The sequence below is a fragment of the Pocillopora damicornis genome, chromosome 13 (assembly GCF_964200805.1).
Source record: "Pocillopora damicornis chromosome 13, jaPocDami1.2, whole genome shotgun sequence".
NCBI classification, from domain to species: Eukaryota; Metazoa; Cnidaria; class Anthozoa; order Scleractinia; family Pocilloporidae; genus Pocillopora; species Pocillopora damicornis.
The window spans coordinates 7,149,482-7,171,264 of NC_142682.1; the positions used below are offsets into that span (position 1 = coordinate 7,149,482).

Genomic DNA, 21,783 nt, shown 5'->3' on the forward strand with positions numbered 1-21,783 from the left:
GGAGTTAAAGGGTTAAAGTGACAAAACACCTACGCTGCTTCTTTGATGTAATCAATGAGAACGAATCACGAGTGTTGATAATCGGCTCAATACTGAAATCTTTCTCACTGTGACGATGAGGATACAAATTGGTCTCTTAAGGAGCGATGCACAACTGATGATATGATTTTCTGCCGGAGTTCCCCGGTGTGATCTTGCTTTTCTTGACGCGATCCTTCATGGAGTTCGAGAAGAAAAGTTGCAGCTCAGGGACCTTTGGATTTTTCTCAAACATACTATCACTTGACTTAGGGATTTCCGCATGTTTTTCATCATCGCTTATTTCATCCTTACTGAGAGCAACAGCTCGGTAAAAAATTGTTTCCATATCCGCTGACAACGACTTCTCTCCTTTGAGGAGGTATATTTTCAAACGTCGTAATTTGTCTATTAAATACGTCAACTGAACAAGTATGAAGACAGGCTTTACATATGTAAATAAAACTAAAAAGACCTAAATTAGTTATTTCCTAGCGATTTATGGTTAATTTTGGAATATTTCGAGACCATTACGCGATGAAAGTTTCAAAATAGACCTTACGTAAGGAGAGAAGTTTTACGGTGATTTTAATAACATATTTGGTGGTAATTGCAACAAAAACTTACATTTCCCTCGTATCAACATTATCTTTATCCATTTATAATAAAACTGCGGCGAAAAATCCATAATTTCTCACCAAAATCGCAATTTTGGACGTCCAAACAACCTTTCGCAATACTCTCCTTTCTAGCGAGTTACAATGTTTGCCCCGTGGCGATCCCAGAAATCTATGCGCAAACGCAAGGATCCGATTACTGGCAACTCATTCATTAAAAGAATTTGTATCGGAATATTTACGACCGCTCTTGGGAATAAAAAAAATACAATCACATTTTTAATTAAAAGACCTCACTTTTACTTTCACAGCGCATTGTTATCCGACCGCTTACTATTATTTAATCTCATCGACGGTTAATTAATGTACGAAAATTTACCTCTGTTCAGTAAGTAAATGGCAAGGAAAGTTGTGAGAGCTTGCTCGTTTGTCTGCTGCAGTGGCGTGTGTATACCTGGTCTTTTCTCCTAAAAAACTAAATTCGAATGAGGCATTTAATGTGGCTTTTTCTTATTGAATTCCTTCTGTAGATTATTCATCGGTCAAGTGACTCGTCTTATTACTCTGATTCGACTGTCCTTGATTCAGTAATCAAGATAGAATATCTACCATACAATATTCATAATTAGTTATTTTCCTTTAACTTTGGAAAATAGATTTATAACACGATTAGGTAAAAGGAAGTTTCCTTACAGCGGTAACGCTACGTAACGTAATATACTATACCTTCAGTTTCTGTTGAGCAATTTTTCCAAATTGAATGGACTTGGAAAGACTCACCGAAAGCATATTTTTAGCAGAACTGAAAGCTTCGCTCACCCACAGGCGGCTCAAGCTCCACCTGTGGGACGATTACCTTAATTCCGAAGATCATTAACTGTTTTAAAAGAAAACATCGTCGTGACAGTTCTTGTTAAACTAGTTCCGTTGTTTTTTTCTAAAGTATACATGCGTTTTTTTTCCTTACGCGGTCTCTAATTGACGGTTGTCAGATGGTGACAGATACTTGTAAAAATAATGGAAGCCTCTTAAAATTTACGCAAATGAAAATGTTTCGGTGATGCTTCTCTCTTTAATTAGCATTACATCTATTTTAACTACCATTTACTCATTAAAAAATTGTTTAGTTTATGGAAGACCTTGTGTAAATCAAAGCCCAAAATCATTTGGGTTCTTTTGGAAAAAATTTCGCTAAGTTGTAGGGAAAAAATAAAAATGTTATTCACCAGCCAAGGTCGGTCCGTAGTAGGAAAAACTGTGCCCTCTGTCTTGAGTACTGAGACCAGACCCCGAGCTCAATTATTCCCATTACGGACTTACCGGCTGGCCAATAACATATATGTATTCTGAGAATGAGCAAGTTTAAAATTTTCCATACTTATATACGGATACCTTAAATCGGGATTTTGCCGTAGACAGCACTTTCAGTTTCTGTGTTTCTATAACAGTCTGATTACAACGTAGGCAATTTGCAACAAAAGCTATTTATCACGCCGCGATGTTTACTTTCTGAGCGCTATTGCTCCTATATTCACCAACTAATCATCTTACTTGCGTTTCAGGAAAATGAAAGGAGTTCAGAGCTTCGGTATACGGTAAAAAACAGCTCATGTATCGTTAAAAAAGACATGAATTAATACGTAATGAGTTTGAGGTAGGTTAGGGGAAGTCCCTTTTTTCGATTTGCATCGCGAAGTTTTTTCCACGGTCGAGCGCCTTCCTTGTATTGACTTCGACGAAAATATGCTTGTCACAGCATTTCCTGAAAGATTAGATTTGCGAGTTGAAAAGACCAGAGGCCTTCAAAAATTATCATGAATGCCGCGAACTGTTGTGATATTGGTGTTCGAGAATCGATCGATGGTAAGTTTTCTTTTTTTTTAACTACATCTGACAGCTGCTTCGAAGGTAAAATATATATGAAAATGTTCCATTCTAATATTATTGCTATTTGGAACAAATGTGGACATGAAAATGAAAGATGACGGCCGAAAATTTCCATATTCTGATGTGAGCCGAATCATGTATGAATCAAGAAGGCAATCATGGCTTTTGAGTGATCTTATTTAAACCTATCGGTCCGGCGGCATAAGCAATCGTCCGTTCTTTGATGATATTAGGAAGACAGGTATTAACATCAATTCGTTCTTAGTCACACGGGTACGCCGTTCAGCTATAAGAGTTCTTTGCTAAGCTCTTTTTGTAGAACTTCTCAGTAGGATTTTTGGTAATTTTCGCCATATCAGACGGACTTAAACAGAGATATCGCAAACCGGAATTGTTTTTTGCGCATCATTTCAGTCTGTGCTAATTGTTTATATTGGTTGTTTACATATAATTCAAGAGAGATTTTCTTGCTTAAAAGTCACCGGTTCTTCTTGTCAGCTAGGAAACTTGAGGCCGATTTTTTTTTTATCTTATATCCACCTCTCGAGGGCAAGAAAATTACTGATTGTCTTTTGAATCCGGCAAATTTAAGAAAAGCGAGATAGGATACATTTAACGAGCTGAGGACGACGAATAAAGGACTGGGTATCAGTAAAATCTGGAATTGAGATTTAGGAAGGACAGCATGTTACGGATCGTGTGAAGAACATTGATAAGTATAATTTTTTTTTTTCCTTTTAATTGTTTTTAGACTTTTTTTTCAGCTGAACATAGCCGCTATGGCTCGGTAGCGTCGTAGGAATGATCACATTCAGTACATTCAATACAAATTCCTGCGCTTCTTACGGCCTGGAGAGTGATATTTTCAAGCCCTTTGAGGGAATCTGGCTTTGCAATAAGGGTCGTAAAAAAAAGTGAACGAGAGAAACAATAGCTAGTTATTTGTAGTCAACACTTTTTACCCTGTTTCGTGAGACGTAATCCATGTAAGTCTAGGTCTGTAACATGTAGTCCGTATTTTTTCGCAGTCTGAAGTCCGTAAATATATGTCTGAGGTCCGACGGCATGTTTTATACTGACCACTCCGACTTACTGTACCACTTTTTCTCCTAAATATCCAAATACCGCTACACTGATGGAATGATACACAACTTCCAGCAATTAAAGACTGATCTTTTCTCAACTACTGTTAATTGAAATCAGTTAACACTGTGTACATTTACTGTCTTTTCCATAAAGCAACACATCCAACCACAAGTACTTTCCGACCAAATAGAGCTCGATTAGTAATTATTCAGAAATGCCGACAGCTATCAGACGAAATATATTTTGGTCAGTCAAGGAGAATCCAACTGCATCCCTATGTAATCCAAGTCCCCTTTCTTGCTCTGGTGGTGCAGTTTGTTGTTGCAGTGATAGACATAGATACTGAGGAAATCTGGGACTGCTATGCTTCGCCACATTTTAAGGATCTGTATCTCACTGTAAGTAGCTAAGAAAAAAGTATATAATGAAGTTATTGACCTTTTTTCGGTAAAAGGTTAGCGAACCAAGGCAAGAGAAAACAACACAAGAAACTGCGTATCTGTATCAAGAAAACAGAGCATCTTTAAAGACCCTACATGAATTTAAAGGAGAAACATCATAAAATTATTCATTTTTTCACTGTTTAATTTAAGAAAAGTAAATTCAAATTGGAGCTGAATTAAAAAGTTGATGAGGTCTTTTGTTGGCTTGTTTTGATAAAAGTTCAAAGGGGTTAAAATTTTAATGATATTTGTGTTGTTTCTACTTTTCTTAATTTTGAAGGAATTTTTTATTTTCGTTTGTTTATGTTAACTACCGTTTTTTCGTTTGTGTGCGATCCGTATTCAGCGAGATGGAGGCTTCAAAATTGTGCCGAAAGTGGTGCCTTACGCTTGGATGCTCGCAACCAACACTGATTGCAGAAATAAACAGCTTCCCTCATACGCCGGCAACTTAGTGTTTGTGTTACCGGTGAAAAATGAAACACCCATCACTTACACGATTAGGATTACACTTTACCAGAAGATAACAGAGTATGAAGGTGAATTTAACACAATACCCCATTAATAATTAGGACCTTGACATTTTAACTAATGATGACGACACTTAAATTAATTGTAATTTAAATAATAACTTATACTCAGCGAGCGCAAGGGCCGCACTGAGGAATATTGGCCCATGATTGTGGCAGTAGTTTATTATATGGCAAGTAGACTAAACTTGTTTTTTTTGTTTTGTTTTGTTTTTTTTAATCTGCCTGCTTTCGAGAAGAAAAATCGCGGTTTATGACCGTGGAAACGGTCCGTATGACAAAATCCTGACCAAAAAGAACAAGGGAATACAAATAGTCTATTTTCTCTTGGTAAGAACCAGTCTCAACTCTCAGAACTCAAGATTACTTTGCTATGATCATAATAATCATTGTCAGAACTTGTTATGGTGATTAACTTTGCACTATTCGTGAGGGAATTTTCGTTCACTGTGTTATATATATTCATTCAGATATAGAGTTGGACATGAAGCAATTGACTGTCAAGTCACATGAAAGAAACACAAATCTATGGGATTATCAAAGTGGAAGAACTGTAATGGAAGTAGAGAAGCCTTTACCAAGAATTAAAATGTCAGGTATATAATACAAACGTTTATAGTTACTTCGGCTTTAGCTCTGAATTTCGTAAAATTTCAGTTAACGCAATTAAATTTGTAAACTTTATCTTTTTTTTTTGTTTGTTTATTTCTTCTTTTTATTTGACCAAGACAGTTCAGTTGTTTAAAACGTAATTCTAGCTCAAGTACACCGTTATTTTAAAGAGAGTTCTATATCCGACCCCGTTAGGACTTGGCCGGATGTAGTTGACAACTTTGGAATCTCAACTGGAAATTTTTCTTTCAGCGTAGCGACAGAAATGCTTTAATGGAGTCTTCAACAAGCGTTTATTATGGTCTTATTGAAATATTCGGGTATTCGTGTGAACACCGTTTCCTAAAACTCTCCCGGTCACATATCTTATTAAAAGTAAAATTTTGTACGCGATTCACCGTGTTCCGTACCGAATCACGTGTCTTGAGTCTTTACGCGCTTTTCTTTCGTCTGTCGTTTGGAATGAAGTCTAAAAAACACCAAAAAGTGTTGACTCTCAATCTCGCTGAAAATTAAGTCGTGAAGTTTAAGTCTTAGGAATATTTTCGTTTGACACATTTTTGAAGTAATAGGGCGCTCTCAATTTTTTTTTTTTTTTAATTTTTTAATTAACACTACCTCGCGCCAAATAAACACATTTCCAAAATGTGCAATTTCATCAACTTTTCGTTCACTTTTGATTATAGGTGTTTTGTCAAAGCAGAGTGGAAGAACCGTAGTGATGCACTTTCAAAAACTTGGTGATAATGGTTTGTACTTTTCTTTTACAGCTACTAAATACCAGTGCAATGAAAACATGGAAGGAAGAATATATTTTCTTAAGGAACAGCGAAGACAGATTTAACTACTCATATATCAAATTGTCGTTAAATTTAATTCCCTTTGGTCGATTATAATTTCAGGTCAATACAATCAGTTTCTGATAGATAAACAGAAGCTTACTGACCGTGTCGATGGAATTTTGAGGTATCAAGACCTCTACTTAGCTGTTCGTTTGGAGGTAAGGCTTCTAGAGGCATTACAATGTCCTGGCGTGCATTACAAAGCGAGAATGATATCTTCGGCTATGCCCCCTAGGGATCGTGATTAAGGCAATTGCCTTATTCAGCTCTTCAGCAAAACCATCAAAATTTCTGCAAATGCAATTGGCGCAATAGCTGCTTCATTTTTGAGTACTTATTCTGTGCAATTGCAATCGGACAGAGTAATCGGGGAGTTGGCTGTAATCGGACACCTGTAATCGGACAGTTAAAGCAGTCAATCATACTAAATCCACCTATCACAGAATTGATTACAAATTACCATAGCAACAACCACTTCCCCACAAAACTGGCAAAACTCCAAAATGGAGGAATATTTAATTAAGTCAATGTCTCTACTATAGATATTTTTCCCAAGGATTTAAAACGAGGAACTCGGCTGACTGGTTTTCAGGTTTAGCCAGGAGGCCATTTCCGATACCAAGTTCGCGGTAAATTCAAACAAAAAATAAATGTGTCTGTAAAAACGCGGTGACAAAAACACAGAGCAGTTGAAGGCTCCAAGTGATGGGCTCCTGGCTTAGCTCAGTCGGTTCTCTTAACTATGCTGTTTTTTTACAGTTGCGTAATATTTTTTTCCGTTGTCACCGTTACTTGAACTATCATTTCTTGCTACGGGGTATCGCTATGAAGATGATTAAATTAATCTTATTTTTACCACCCTTATTTTTTGGTGAAGGAAGCCATAATACAGTTCGCTCAGAACAAAATGGATGACTGTTTAGCCATTTGCCGAGATGTTGCTGCACGTGCCAATCGTTCTAACTCAGGAAATTGGCCTTTTCTAATGACGAAAGCATATTACATCATCTCTGCCATACATAGACAGGCAGAAAATTTTGACCTTTCCGCGGAGTACATGGAAAATTCCACGGAGGTAAGATAGCACTCTCTTTCACTTGACTCACGTTCATACACAATTGAATGATGGGACATGTATGAGAGCAGCGATTGACCAGCGGACTTAAGCAAGCTGTAAAAACTTGACTAGGGAGAGGTCACTCAAGTGAACACACGCCTGCGCGTGTGCAAACGTTGTAATGACAAGGTGGCGTGCTTTCAGTATGACACTTTTTGGTAAAGCTCAAAACGGAATGGTCAACAAGACACCTGTACTTGAATAAGCCTTGTCTCGTGTCAAAAAGTCTCGAGTTTCCCTTTTGCCTACTTTTGTTTCCTTTTAGAGATATCTTTGAACATTTCAATTATTTTTTGCTTATTTTGCGATTGTATATTCTATATATTTTCGTTTGAAATTCTGCGTGGGAATTGGAGTGTGTGAGGCCCGAATTGATTCCCTTATGCATACCCAATGTTTAACCGCTGTGTTGGTTAACAAGAGCGCATAATAATAGCCTCCTGTATTTACTTATTTTTAAAATCAAGGAAACCCAAACCTGTGTTGATGAAAATGTTACACCTTATCTTTCCCCAAATTTAAAGCTAGAGGTACACGCAAAAAATAAAAATTATATACATATATATATATATATATATATATATATACATAAGTTCAAGAATTAAAGACGACGCATCGATTATCTGTGACTCGCGACTAAGTGCTCGTCAGACAGAGCGCTTAGGCGCGAAACTCAGAGTTACAGAGAATCGATGCGTCCTCTTTAATTCTTTAACTTATGTATACTTAGCTATGCTACCACAGCATTAGGCACTTTATGCCAAGGTAGACTCTACCCCCACATTCATATATGTAGAGAGTAAAAAAATGCGAGGATGGACAACTTCTGACGTAAAAAAGATAAAAAATTAAATAAAATCGTTTCGGTCAGAGACCTTCTTCAGTTATTTACCAGTCAGTTATATATTTAGGTAAATAACTGAAGAAGGTCTCTGACCGAAACGTTTTTATTAAATTTTACGTCAGAAGTTGTCCATCCTCGCATTTTTTTACTCTCTACGTTCGTATTTGCTGTGAGGTTTGGACTGCGAATCTTTATTTATCCTCCTGGCGCGGTGCACCTTTGTTGGCCTGAGAGTTCTAGTAACAATTATATATATATATATATATATATATATATATATATATATATATATATATATATATATGTATATGTATGTATGTATGATTTGGGGATCAAACAACATTTCCTTACCATAACTGGCCAAGAATCCATCACTTGACCTGCAAGTAGCTGTCTACCAATAATAATCTCTTCATGCGTAATGTAGTCTGATTGTGTTTTGCTGTAAATGATATCAATGTTCTACTCATGCGTTAATGTGTGCACTCTCATCCTTAAGAATTGGCCGGGTTCCCTCCCTTTTTTCAGATGGTAATTTCTGTAAGTAATCAGAAAAAAAGAACGTAAATTATTTCCTAGCTTCTTCGGCTCTTGTCTTCACGCCAGCTCTTCTCCCTCTCTTTGGATAGCCTACGGCCATCGTAAAGGGGAAAGAGTGAGTCACTTCGTTAGAAAAGAATCCGTGAAGAGATGTAACTCCGCTCCGTTGACTCTGCGAGGGTTGTGGTGCTTGAGCGGTTCCAAGGATTGCGATGAAAATTACTCCAAAATGGAGCTCAAAACAGACTACATACGAACAGAAAGGGCGCAAATCAGTATGAAATAATATTTCTAACGAGAGTAATGAGTAATGAGTAATGAGAGTAATGAGAGTAATGAGAGTAATGAGAGTAATGAGAGTAATGAGAGTAATGAGAGTAATGAGAGTAATGAGAGTAATGAGAGTAATGAGTAATGAGTTAAGTCTATCTAACTATACTTATTCTAATGAAGATATGTTTCATCTATTCGTTTGAATCATTTCATGGCCAGTGCCTTGAAGTTGCTTGCGTGAGTGAAGAGACCGCTGTCAACAAGTACAACAAAGCAGCGTTGATACAAGCCAAATCAGCTGCCATTGGAATTACATCAGAAGAAGATCGAGAAATCGAAGAAATTTTCGAGGATGTTAAGATAATCTGGGCACAACAGGAGCAGAACGATAGCATGCGCTGCATCAATAGGATGAGCATCAGGATGATCTACCACTATTTAAGTTCCTCCCGCCAAAAGTTCCCAGATCCAAGGTAACGAGTTGCGATAAACAAATCAAAGAATACTCATGGCCAACTCGTGCACAAAATACTTAAACTATAGATAAAACATGGTTGTGAACTTGTAATTACTGGTCTTGCAGCAATGCAAGGTTGCTCCTACCTCCATAGACAATCTTCCAGAAAAACAAAATTATCCATTTCACTCTTCAGAATATTTAAATGTTACGAAAAGTATCCTGCGTTTATCGAATTTCTGTTTTCAAAATCACCTCAAATTTAGACGCTGTGATCCAAATCCTTCTTCACCTGCACAAGCCAAATTCTCCTATTTTCCATTTTTCAGTGTCACGTTTCGCCTCACAGGTGCTAATTACCGTGTGTGACTCATTTGCATATCCCGGGAAAAAAAAAACTCGTTTCACAAGTTAAAAAATAGCTTTAAAATACTGGGACGACATGACCCAACGAAAATCTTCGATTCAATTTCTTTTATAATCTCCTATTTGCACTTCACCCAACTTATCGATCTCGTTTCGCAGCCAAGTAAAGACACGTTCGAGTCGTATTCCATGTTCATGTGCAGGCCCAGATTGCCCAGTTCCAGGATCTATAAATAGCTAGATTCCTAAAAAAGACGCACTTGTTGGATCGTTAACAAGGGTTTTTTTTTCCATTTTTACCATTCGTTTGCAGAAAGGATGTTTCCGCTGTAAATATTGCTAAAGCAGACCGTATAATCAAGGAAGTTGAAAACAGGTTGCTTCCTCAGTGTACAAAAAGATTCAAGGCAACTTTCCTTATTGCAAAGGCAGATTCCTCCATTCGCAAGGCGCTGCAACGGGATACAGAATTTACAGAACAAGAAAGAGTTGCATACTTAAGAGAAGGTAAACTGTTTGCCTTACGTTGTACGACAGGTCCAACAAATAGATAGATGAATCATGACATGCCCATGCATGGCGTTGCTTCACATGAAATCAAATCACATCATGTGCAGGAAATATCAAATGGCTGCACTTGGATACGAAGTGTCATTGATACATCGATTTCATTGGAGACAGTACGAATACTCGGCATACTCGACATACTCGTTTCCCATGCACGGCCATTTATAAGCTTTTGAGTGGTCCACTGTGAAATATCTTATGGGAGGCAAGTGGGATATCGTACTGTATACACAGCAAAGTTTTGCATGACTATGCCGTGCCACATACACGTATTATACGACCTCTTGGTAGAAATCATCATGAATCCCTTTGAAGTAGTTTTTTTCTTTCTACGTTTCTTTAGACGTATTTCTCTCCTTTCCTTCATGTTGCAAATTGCTAAAAATGCACTTTATATATGAAGTTATTCTGATCCATAACCTGAATAAAACTTGAAAAGGTGCATTATAACGGAAGGTTGGGTGTGAAATTATATACATAATATATGTGTGATATTATGAATTACTATATTTCCATGGACTTTATTTCCTATAGCAAGGTTAAAGGCGTTGAATGTCATCAAAAGAGTGAATATGATAATTCTAATCTTACTCTTCCTTAATCGATAGCTGAGAACGTTCTCAATCAAGCAGAACAAATATCCAGAGATCTTAAAATGCAAAACGAAATACAGGGAATACATGACAGAAGGCATAACATCCAAATTCATCTTCACCGAGGCTTCTGGCTCCAACCAAGACCGGGCCAAGTGCAGCCGCAACGAAGGCCTGAAGAGAGGAACACAGATGATATTGATGATCTACTGGATAATTTGCTTCTAGAAGAGGGAGGAGGCAACAGACGATGAGGAAATCGATCTGCTGGGTAAAAGATGAAAAATAAAAAGAAGGATATTTTGAAGTTTGAATCATTGCTGTTTACTATTCAGTTGTATGCAGCCATGATACATGAATAGTGACTTCTTCTAAGTTGGTTGTGGAATTCTGAATTCGAACAAATTTTATAAAGCTGCTATAGAATAATCTTGGTTAGAAACCAGGCAACCTCTTCTACCTACCCACTGGAAGAGATGAGATACTGGATAGATACAAGAAAATGGCCGTAGCCTCTAGGTTTGAGTTAAAGCTCCACAGAAGAGTTCTTCTTGTAATTTATTGCACAAATATCCGAAAAGGGACATCCATCGGTCTTAGTATTTACTTATCAGGGGCTACGTCGTGTTAAACAGCCAAATAAATGCGTAGTATGTATTAGCAATGAAAAATCGCCAAGAGCTTGTGAAGCATATAATATGAGTTTTCTAAAACTCGCTTAAGGTTAAGCTAAAACCTGCCTGTTCTTGGAAAAAAAAGGCGATATTTATTATTCTTAGCTCATTTCTGAAAAAAAAGTCTCATAACACCACAATGCGGTTGCAATGTATTAATATGTTTCTTGTTGTTATAGATAATATTTGTAAAAGGAGTTTCTGAAATGTTTGGTCGTGCTGACTTCATAACATCGAGCTTTCTGGAACATTTTATTAGGCCACGCAATTATAAGGTAACACTACCAAAATATTTATATTAAGCTTCCGGATTGTTCTAAATTTCTTTGTAAAGCTATACCGAGAAAGAGTTATTAAAAAAGATTGCTCATTTCAAGAAACTTTGGAGACAACTGTGAGTTGGTGTCAATGGTGAGCTAAGATACAATTTGAAGTGGGCTTAAGGAAAACATCAGTAAAACATTACGGTAAAGTTGATGACTAAAACGACTGTGATAACTAAAAAAATATATTTTTTAAGCGTTTTCGTTGATGTTTTGGAGTGATATTTTTGAAAGAGGTAATAACTCATGACCCTTTCCCCTCCTTGATTTGATTAATAGTTCTCCTCACGGTCTGCCGTAAACTTATTATAGTTGCATGTCAATAATTTGGTGCAAAATTTAAGAAAATTTGTCACTTGATAATTGTTGCCATAGTTGGGAGAAATTTCTTGTAGGTTACCCCTGAGAGAGGGGCGATAAAAGGAGCTGAGTGGTGCATATATAATATAAGAGTTGGAATGGAAATACTTACAACCGCTCTTAGGAATAAAAAAAACAGTAAAATTCTGCCATAAAAAAAAATACTTCACCTTACTTCCACAGTGCATTACTTTTTATCTGACCGCTTACTTTGGTGCAACGAGGCCATTTTAGCGAGTTATCCCTTTCTCTTGGGAGTACGGACAGCCTTGAAATGAGTAATTCGCTAAAATGGCTTCTTTTCAACATTGTAAGCGGTCAGACAACAAGCAATGCACTATGGAAATAGGTGACGTATTTTTATTTAGAATATGACTGTATTTTTTCATTCCTATTCCCAAACCAACTCTTATGTTTTCGCCATGACTCTTACTATGCAAGATGATCATCTCACAACTAAAGCTTGGGCTGCCTGTGATTAGAGTAAATTAGGTGCCCTGATCTTTTAATGTACCTTCCAAGATGAAATAAGTCCTACAAAATATTTCATCAGACAAAAAAAAAGGGCCTGAATGTAAACTTTTCTTCAGCGCTTTATTTATGAGCTGGTTCAAGGAAACAAGCCTTGCTTTGTAATGGTGATCTTTCTAAATAAAACTGAACTCTGTAAATCGGGTCTTCCTGAGGTTTTTCTATCAAATTTAACACAATAAATCTGATCGAGCTTGTTTCTTATGTTGTTTGTTTTATTTTCAAATCAAAGTAAGATGAAGTGATATGGGATTCTGCGCCAATGATTTCAAAACCATTTTCTCTCTACAGTAGAAAATAACCATGTTTTAGTTAGCACTGGTGACGCATTATAGATAATATGGCATTTCTTGAAAGTTAAGCCAAACAAAAAGAAAACTTAAATGATTCATGAAGTTATCATCCATCAAAGTTTCTTCCATGCACAAACTATTTAATTCCTTTTAACCCTTCTCTCTCACAGAGTAGTTTGCTGTATTGAAGGGTTTTTTAGCTCTATTTCAATTTATTTCCACGTTACCGCCATATTATATGTTGTAAAGAAACAAAAGAATGACACTGTACAATTGAGTTTTAATTTTTATTCGCTCATATGGACCTTTTCATACTCCTGAAAGGAGAGATGTTACGTTATTTATGAGAAAAACTACTTCTTTCCATCAACATCTAGAATCACATTTGAACATCCCACGCGCTTAGCCACGTCACACAACCGACGTTTCATGATGATATTTTCATCAGCGTCCTATGGAAGGAAAACGAAATAAAGAAAATTGACAGAAATAAAATAAATGCGAAAAACAGGTTATTCAGGAATTCTAAAATTATAACTATTATAAATTTTCCATTTCCGTACATCAAAGTTTCAGATACATTACAGGTGAGATTTTTTCTAACTTATAAACTGTTTTGGAATCTTTATGTTACGAACTTGCCACAAGCAAGCACTCAAATCAAATGGGAGTAGGTGTGACGTCAAAATTGTCATGTACGGTGGAACCAAATAAAAATAAAATTGGTTTAATTTCTGAGTTTGGAAAGACTTTTACTTTATTTCTCCAATAGGTTTCTCGGTCTTTCGTGATTTTTAGACCGAATCTTTTGTTAAGAAAAAATTTATCGTGCGGTCAGCTATGCCAAATCACATTCATTATGTAAGAGGTAAAAAAGGAAAACAAAACTCATAGCGTTGGAGGTACTTACCTGAAAGTCACTCAAATCCTCGAAGGCTCTTTTACCAGGTATACCACTATTTCCTCCGTTTGCAAAGGCATCAGACTCGGTTGGAAATAACACCAGAAGGGAGAGCAAACCGATCAGACATGGAAACAATTTGGCTGCCATTCTTGCACTGGGCACTTTCTAGTCAACGATAGCTTGTCTTGGTTGCCGACGTAAAATACTCTGGGCTCCTTGTTTGTGGTATTTTATAAGCTGGATTTACCATGAATTATTTAAACGAAATAAAAGAACATTCATAATTTTTGGTTGGTTATTAAACGGCCATCTTTAAGAAAAAAGGAGAAAAAAATGACAGGTCAGAAACAAAGAAATAGAAATGTTCATGGAAGAAAAATGATTTCATTGAGAAAATAATAAAGATTTGCACCATGTTTGAATGGTTATTAAAAGTAAATCGTAAAAAACATAATAATTAGTATCGTCGAGGCATTAATTAATAAAATATTACTCTGTGCGAAATTATCATGATCTAAATAAGAAAAAAATTAGTAAGATTTTGTAGCACTGCGACATTCAACTGTCCTTCACTTAAGATATCGATGTTTTTCATGTTTTAGGATCACCATGCCTTTTTAGTTTCATTTTGATATCCTTTGTTAAAAGAAAGTTAATAAAAAAAGGCATACCTTTATAATGATATAATAATAAGTAATGGATGAAAACATATTTGTTTCTTGTTTATCAATAATTGACCACATGCATGCTGCTCCTTTGTGTCATTACGTTCTGACTCGTGTTTTGATCCATAAAATACTATTTACAGCTGAAACTGCATTCCTCACTGATTTTTGTAAGTTAAAAAGTTAAACTGGTTCTTAAATACCTCTAGCGATTCCCCCCCCCCCCCCGCCCCCCAAAAAGATTATTGACTTGCTTTTGGATTACCAATCCAAATGAAAGAGATGTTGGTGAAATTAGTTTCCCTCACTGCTATATAAACATTATGTGGATATTGAAACTATGGGTGAAAATAAATTTTATTGAGTTGAACATGGTTGCTTACATGCCTTCTTAAGTAAAAAGATCCCGGGTAACAATTGCGCACAAGCTGGAGCAGGGAAGGGAGGAAGGGATGGGTAACTTCTCTTTTCACCGAATAGAGTACAGCAGGAAAGACAAGAGCAATATTTTTAGTCATTCAAGATTCTCACAGGCTCCTCTATCCGTACGTCCGCAAAATTGCATCAGAAACACCATGTATTAATTGATATGAGTCACGCATTGCCTCACGCATCCCAGTCTGCAGGGTAATTCATGATTGCATTAATTGCTTTTTTTCATTCGTACGCATTACTTCCGAGCATCACATTCCATTGAATGAGCTACGAAGCTGCTTACAACCTTTAACAAGACCAATCCGGGAAGTTTGAAGGAAGCCGAAAAGTTCGATTCCAATTTTTTATTTTTCATTTTTTAAATGATATGCAAAGTACACGTTTCAAAAAGAATGAAGTTATAATTACAAGCTTATGAATAATTAGACGATGTAATCAGTACGTGTCGTATTCACCTACACACAAGGTTTTATTATTATTTGATTCAGTGTTTTCTTGCAACATTAATTTTTGTAAAGAGAAGTTTAAAATATATGGTTTAACTAAATAACAAAACATTACTTACAATAAAAAATAAAAAAATTACAGCACATTTTTGCAATAGACAACACTACGAGGTTCATACAATGATATTTGGAAAACTTAATGTTAAAGAAGAATCACCTGCTCGAATTGCGAAAGTGCTAATATCATGATATTTCAACATTTACGGTCACAAAATGGAGATCAAATTTTTACGAAAAATTGGTCTGAAATGCTTTTAAATGGAAATAAAAAGAAACTCTCGCCGGTCATTCGAGCTTCTAAATCTTTGTTTTTGTTTTTTCGTTTTTTTTCCAAAAATAAGTGTATCATATCATATCAGGGGCGTCCATCGGGGGCGACAATGACTGTTTCATTTAGGTTTGGTCTGATTAATTTCTGACTGACCATTTCATGAAACTGCTTGCAGAATATTTCCAGCTTTTGCTAGACTAGCGGCACATTTTTGGCAGATAGAGGTGTTATCAGGGGCAAGGAGAGGCCAAGAAAAACTGACTCCAATATCTGTTGCATTGACTGGCCAGGTGATAGGTTTATTTATCTCTGCTCTTTGTGTAGTGCATGTAACAATGCACCGACTGACGAAAGCCCAACACGGATCTTTCGACAGATGTGTTGATCGTCTACCAGGATGTCCAGTCTCACCCTGTGTATCTGGTAGAGGTTCAGAGACAGATATTGTTTTTAGTTCTGTCAGGATGCTCAGTTTCATCCTCCACGCCCTCCAAGGGGCGGGCTTGCCGGTTGAGTTGCCGACTTTCCGATCCATGAGACAGGTAATACCGGTTGTCATGGTTACCCAGTAGCAAGGAAACCAATGCCTAACTTGACACACGAAAAAAGGGATTTTAATGAATATGCTCTGACTTATATCTTTGTCCATATCGTAAGTTGAATTTACAATCTGACGCTCTTTGTGCCACTGTCACCCGTGCTCTAGAGTTAGGAAAGGCAAAATTTAATTGTATATAAAGACTCAGTCGTTTAGTAGAAGTAGTTACTGTTGTCGGGAGTGACCGACTGCTTGGAAAGCTATACTGAGAAAGAATTGTTACGAAAGATTGCTCATATCGAGAAACTTTGGAGACAACTGTGAGTTGGTATCAATGTATACAATTTGAAGTGGGCTTAAGGAAAACACCAGTAAAACATTACGGTAAAGTTGATGACGAGAACGACTGTAATAACTAAATAAATATATTTTTAAGCATTTTCGTTGATGTTTTGGGGTGATATTTTTGACAGAGGAAATAACTCATGACCCTTTCCCTTCCTTGATTTGCTTACTAGTTCTCCTCACGGTCTGCTGTATATTTATTATAAGTGCATCTCACATAATTTGGTGGAAAATCAAAGAATATCTTTCATTTGATAATTGTTGCTTTGGTAAGGTGAAATTCCTTTTAGGTTACTCCTGGGAAAGGGGTGATAAAAGGGGCTGAGTGGTGCATGTATAATATAAGAGTCGGTATAGGAATATTTGCGACCGCTCTTAGGAATAAAAAAATACAGTAAAATTCTCAATTAAAAAAAAAAAAAACCCGCCTTACTTCCACAATTCACTGCTTTTTGTCTGATCGCTTACTTTGGTTCACCGTGGCCATTTTAACGAGTTATCCATTTCTAGGTTTTCTCTTGAGAGCACAGAAACCCTAGAAATGAATCATTCGCTAAAATGGCTTCTTTTCAACATAGTAAGCGGTCAGACAACAAGCAATGCACTGTGGAAATAGGTGACGTATTTTTATTTCGAGTTTGACTGTATTTAATTATTATCCCCATACCAACTGTTATGTTTTCGCCATGACTCTTATTACGCACGATGATCATCTCACAGCTAGAGCTTAGGCTGCCTGTTATTGGAGTAAATTAGGTGCCCTGATGTTTTAATGTACATTCCAAGATCAAACAAGTCCTAAAAAAGATTTTGTCAGACAAAAAGAAAGCCTAGATATCAGTTTTCTTTTATTGCTAAGTAAGAAAAGGTGTATTTTTGCAGAAGGCGCTTTATTTATGAGACGATTTTGCTCGAGCTTGTTTCTCATGTTGTTTATTTTATTTTCAAACTAAAATAAGTGTAGAGGTATGGGATTCTACGCCAATGATTACGAAACTATTCTCTTTCTTCAACAGACAATAACCTTGTTTTAGCTGGCACTGGTGGCGCATTATAGATATTATGGCATTTCTTGAAAGTTAAGCCAAACAAAAAGAAAACTTAAATGATTCATGAAGTTATCATCCTTCATAGTTTCTTCCATGCACAAACTATTTAATTCCTTTTAACCCTTCTCTCTCACAGAGTAGTTTGCTGTATATAGGGTATTTTAGCTCTATTTGTTATATTTCCACGTACTGCCATATTATATGTTGTAAAGAAACAAAAGAATGACACTGTACAATTGAGTTTTAATTTTTATTCGCTCATATGGACCTTTTCATATTCCTCGGAGGAGAGATGTTACGTTATTTACGAGAAAAACTGCTTCTTTTCATCAACATCTAGAATCACATTTTAACATCCCACGCGCTTAGCCATGTCACACAATCGGCGTTTCATGATGATATTTTCATCAGCCTCCTATAAAAAGAAAAAGAAATGAAGAAAATTAACAGAATTTTAAAAACATCCGAAAAACAGATTCTGAAATTATAAATACAAACACAAAGGAAAACGTCGACAAATTGCCTTTGAATATTCAATATTCTTCTTTTGATGAACCAAATCTCTTGCTTTTCTATTTTCGCATATCAAAGTTTCAGATACCTCACAGGTGAGATTTTTTCTAACTTATTAACCGTTTTGGAATCTTCATGTTACGAACTTGCAGCAAGCACAAGTGTGACGTCAGAATTATCATGAACCAAATGAAAATAAAGTTAGTTTAATTTCTGAGTTCCAAAGACATCTGAACAAGAGAAAAATACTTTTCTTTCATTTCCCCAATAGTTTTCTCAGCCTTCGTGGATTTTAGACCTAATTTTTTTATTGATAAACATTTTGTCGCACGTACCCAGTTATGCCAAATCACATTCATAATGTAAGAGGTAAAAAGGGAAAATAAAACTCATAGCGTTGGAGGCACTTACCTGAAAGTCACTCATCATCTTGAAGGCTCTTTTACCACCGCTAAATGCTCCGTTTCCAAAGGCATCAGACTCGGTTGAAAATAACACCAGAAGGGAGAGCAAACCGATCAGACATAGAAACAATTTGGCTGCCATTCTTGCACTGGGCACTTTCTGGTTAACGATAACTTATCTTGGTTGCCAATGTAGAATGCTCTGTGCTTCTTGTTTGTGGTGTTTTATAAGCTGGATTTGCCATGAATTATTTAAACGAAATAAAAGATCATTCACAATTTTCGGTTGGTTATTAAACGGCCATCTTTAAGAAAAAAGGAGAAAAAAATGACAGGTCAGAAACAAAGAAATAGAAATGGTCATGGAAGAAAAATTGACTTTATTGTGAAAATAATAAAGATTAGCACACTTTGTTTGAATGGTTATAAACATTATAACTAGTATCGCTGAGACATTAATTAATAAAATATTACTCTGTGCGGAATTATCATGATCTAAATAAGAAAAAAAATTAGTAAGATTTTGTAACACTGCGTCATTCAACTGTCCTTCATTTAAGATATCGATGCTTTTTTTAGGATAACTAAACCTTTCTCAGTTTCATTTTGATATTCTTTGTTAAAAAAGAAAGTTACTTAAAAAGCATACCTTTATAATGATATAATGATAAGTAATAGATAAAAACATGTCTGGTACTTGTTTACCTATAATTGTCATATCCTGCTCCTTTGTGTCGTTACGCTCTGACTCATGTTTTGATCCATAAAATACTATTTACTGCCGAGACTACATTCCTTGCTGATTGTTGCTTGTTTGATTTATATTCCAGAGCAGCTTGTTACTGCCACTTAAAGTTTAAAATTCAAAATGGGTCTTAAATACTTCTTTTAGCGATTCCCCCCTCCCCCCTTCCCCCTCCCCCCCCCCCGCATGACTATAGACTTGCTTTTTGACTACCAATCTAAATGAAAGAGATGTTGATGACATTTGTTTCCTTCATTGACCTACATACAGTATGTGGATATTAAAGTTATGGATGAAAAGAAATTGTATTGAGTTGAACATACCTTCCAAAGTAAAAAGATCCCGGATAACAATTGTGCACAAGCTGGAGCAGTGGAGGGAAGAAGGGGTGGGTAACTTCTCTTTTCATCAAGTAGAGTCTAGCAGGAAAGAAAAGGGCAATATCTCAGTCAGTCAAGATTCCCACAGGCTTCTCTTTCTATGAGTCCGTAAAGGTGCACCAGAAACAGCATGTACCGATTAACGCGCGTTGTTCAGCTATAAACCTTGTGACCCTAAACAGCAGAAGTGGAACAAAATAGATTGTAGTAATAAGTTGCAAGAAAAAAGCTCGGACATAAAGCTTTGAGTTGCAGTAATGCTTTTTTGTATTCGAACCGTGCTAAGGAGAAGCAAAGATGCAATAACCTGCAAGAATCAATAGTTTCATCCATAAAAAATAATAGAAGCGATCCCCTCGCTAAGATTTTAACGTCTAAAACGATCAGGGTTGGAGCGCATCACAGCGGTAGGACACATCATGCAGGTACCTTATTGAGGTGAGTTAACGCACACTCGCCCACCCCTACCCCTCTCCTAATTTTTTAACTGTCGTTCACCATCTTTGTACAAATTTATTTCTCTCCCCGGTCTCCACTGCCATAATTTTCGCCAAGAAAATACTGAGCACTCGCTCGCCAAAATAACGGCTGCTGTGCCGGCAAAGCAATGTCTGAACGTGTTAACAACTAATTTACCAGACATGCATGGATGCACACAATAAACTAACTCGAAAACAAAGATTATGATCGGTAAACAAACTATAAACGGCGAAGCGGGCGGGGAAGGGTTTCACCCTCCTTCGTCGATCCCTTTCCCCTCGCATTTCAGGGAGGAAGGGAAAACATTCAGTCTTGTAGCCCAGTTAGTTAGTTAATTAGTTACAACCCACGTTTTGTCAAAATTCTGACGACTGGGAGCTTTCTGGATTGTAAAGAAGTTTGTTTAATTGTGCCAGCGAATTACAAAAATCATATTAACTCCGCCACCCCGGCGGAGATGAGCCAGGGTGGCGGGGATGAACCTTTACCAAGAGAGTTTTATAAATCTTGTAATCAAAGACTAAAAGCTGTTAGCAGTTGAAAGCCCACGGAGTTATTAACAATCAAGACAACAGAATTGAAAATTTTTGCCAAATAAACTGCTTTTTTTTTTACGATGACATTAAAGATAAAACTTACTGAATGATGTTTTTGCTAACTGCTGTTTTATCTAGTTTAAGACAAGATGTCTTACGAGTTTATTCTTTACGGGTTAAATGCCGTTGCTGTCTTTCTAATTCCTTTCTGGTTCTGCGATTCAAGATGTTTATAATATTCCGATCGGAGACACAGTGTAAGGAACAATTTACATGTTAAAAGACTCCTGAACACATCCAATCGAATCTGTGTTTTCTACGACAGGATTCTTTCAGCGTTTGTCTCTTGTAACCAAGGTGAAGGACTGCAAAGGGTATATTTCTATCAAACTTCAACCTTCTGGAAGAATCAAGAGTTGAAGGTTTGATAAGGACATACAGCGATCGTTTCAACATGAATATTGTGAATATTATGGGGAAAAATGCTCATTAAGTGTATCATAAAATAGATGCATTGACAGCACCTTTATCAATTAGTGGAAATTAAAGTAATACATCTGTTTAAACTTCCTTTTCTGTAAAAAATATAAATTAAAAAAATTAAAAAATGAGAAAAAACAGCTTGTTTCACCTTGGGCAAATAATTACGAAAGCATCTCAATGAAGAATTGAAAAGTCAACATCAGATGAACCTGTGATGTGTAGTGATGATTAAAAGATGTAAAAAAAATGTCTTAGTTTTAGCTATTTCAAAGCTATAATAGTTTAGACATTTTGACAGTCACAATGTTTATGGGCACTGAAGTAGATAAACGAAACACTATCTCATTTAGAAACGGCGGAACTTTTTCTTGTTTTTCCGCGTTGAGCTCTTTGCACACTGACTGCGTGGAAGAGTTTTTTTCCTTCTTTCACGCAGAGGGTTTATTTGAGAATTATGCGAAAAGAGAGTAAAATGCAAGCCAATCAATAGTTACATTAAGTCATCTTAACTGCTTTTGGGGCTTTCTCGTTTTAGGGCAGGTGCATGTAATGAAAA

At 36.4% G+C, this 21,783-nt stretch overlaps 1 protein-coding gene and 2 long non-coding RNA genes across 3 annotated transcripts; 1 reads left to right on the forward strand and 2 right to left on the reverse strand.

The window, feature by feature from the left end:
• Positions 1 to 2,139: 2,139 nt before the first annotated feature.
• On the forward strand, positions 2,140 to 11,992 carry LOC113678386 (uncharacterized). Its single transcript, XM_089192691.1, has 10 exons — positions 2,140 to 2,498; positions 3,762 to 4,006; positions 4,398 to 4,590; positions 5,052 to 5,177; positions 5,880 to 5,942; positions 6,096 to 6,193; positions 6,913 to 7,110; positions 9,029 to 9,282; positions 9,946 to 10,139; positions 10,808 to 11,992. The coding sequence occupies exons 1-10, from the start codon at positions 2,450 to 2,452 to the stop codon at positions 11,044 to 11,046; spliced, it is 1,659 nt and encodes a 552-aa protein (XP_089048817.1). The 5' UTR covers positions 2,140 to 2,449; the 3' UTR covers positions 11,047 to 11,992.
• Positions 11,993 to 13,246: 1,254 nt separating this feature from the next.
• LOC113678432 (uncharacterized) lies at positions 13,247 to 14,081 on the reverse strand. Its single transcript, XR_003446885.2, has 2 exons — positions 13,884 to 14,081; positions 13,247 to 13,425 (listed from the first exon to the last, which is right to left on the reverse strand). It is a non-coding gene; the product is annotated as an uncharacterized LOC113678432 (long non-coding RNA).
• Positions 14,082 to 17,922: 3,841 nt separating this feature from the next.
• Positions 17,923 to 18,931, reverse strand: LOC113678424 (uncharacterized). The gene is made up of 2 exons (XR_003446881.2): positions 18,611 to 18,931; positions 17,923 to 18,101 (listed from the first exon to the last, which is right to left on the reverse strand). It is a non-coding gene; the product is annotated as an uncharacterized LOC113678424 (long non-coding RNA).
• Positions 18,932 to 21,783: the final 2,852 nt, after the last annotated feature.

What these genes read in the sequence shown, in the direction of transcription:
- LOC113678386 (XM_089192691.1), top strand. Translation starts at nt 2,450, where the DNA reads ATGAATGCCGCGAACTGTTGTGATATTGGTGTTCGAGAATCGATCGAT. An exon ending in TTAAGGATCTGTATCTCACT is followed by an intron (nt 4,007 to 4,397) that starts GTAAGTAGCTAA and finishes ATCCGTATTCAG; the next exon opens with CGAGATGGAGGCTTCAAAAT. An exon ending in ACCAAGAATTAAAATGTCAG is followed by an intron (nt 5,178 to 5,879) that starts GTATATAATACA and finishes TTTTGATTATAG; the next exon opens with GTGTTTTGTCAAAGCAGAGT.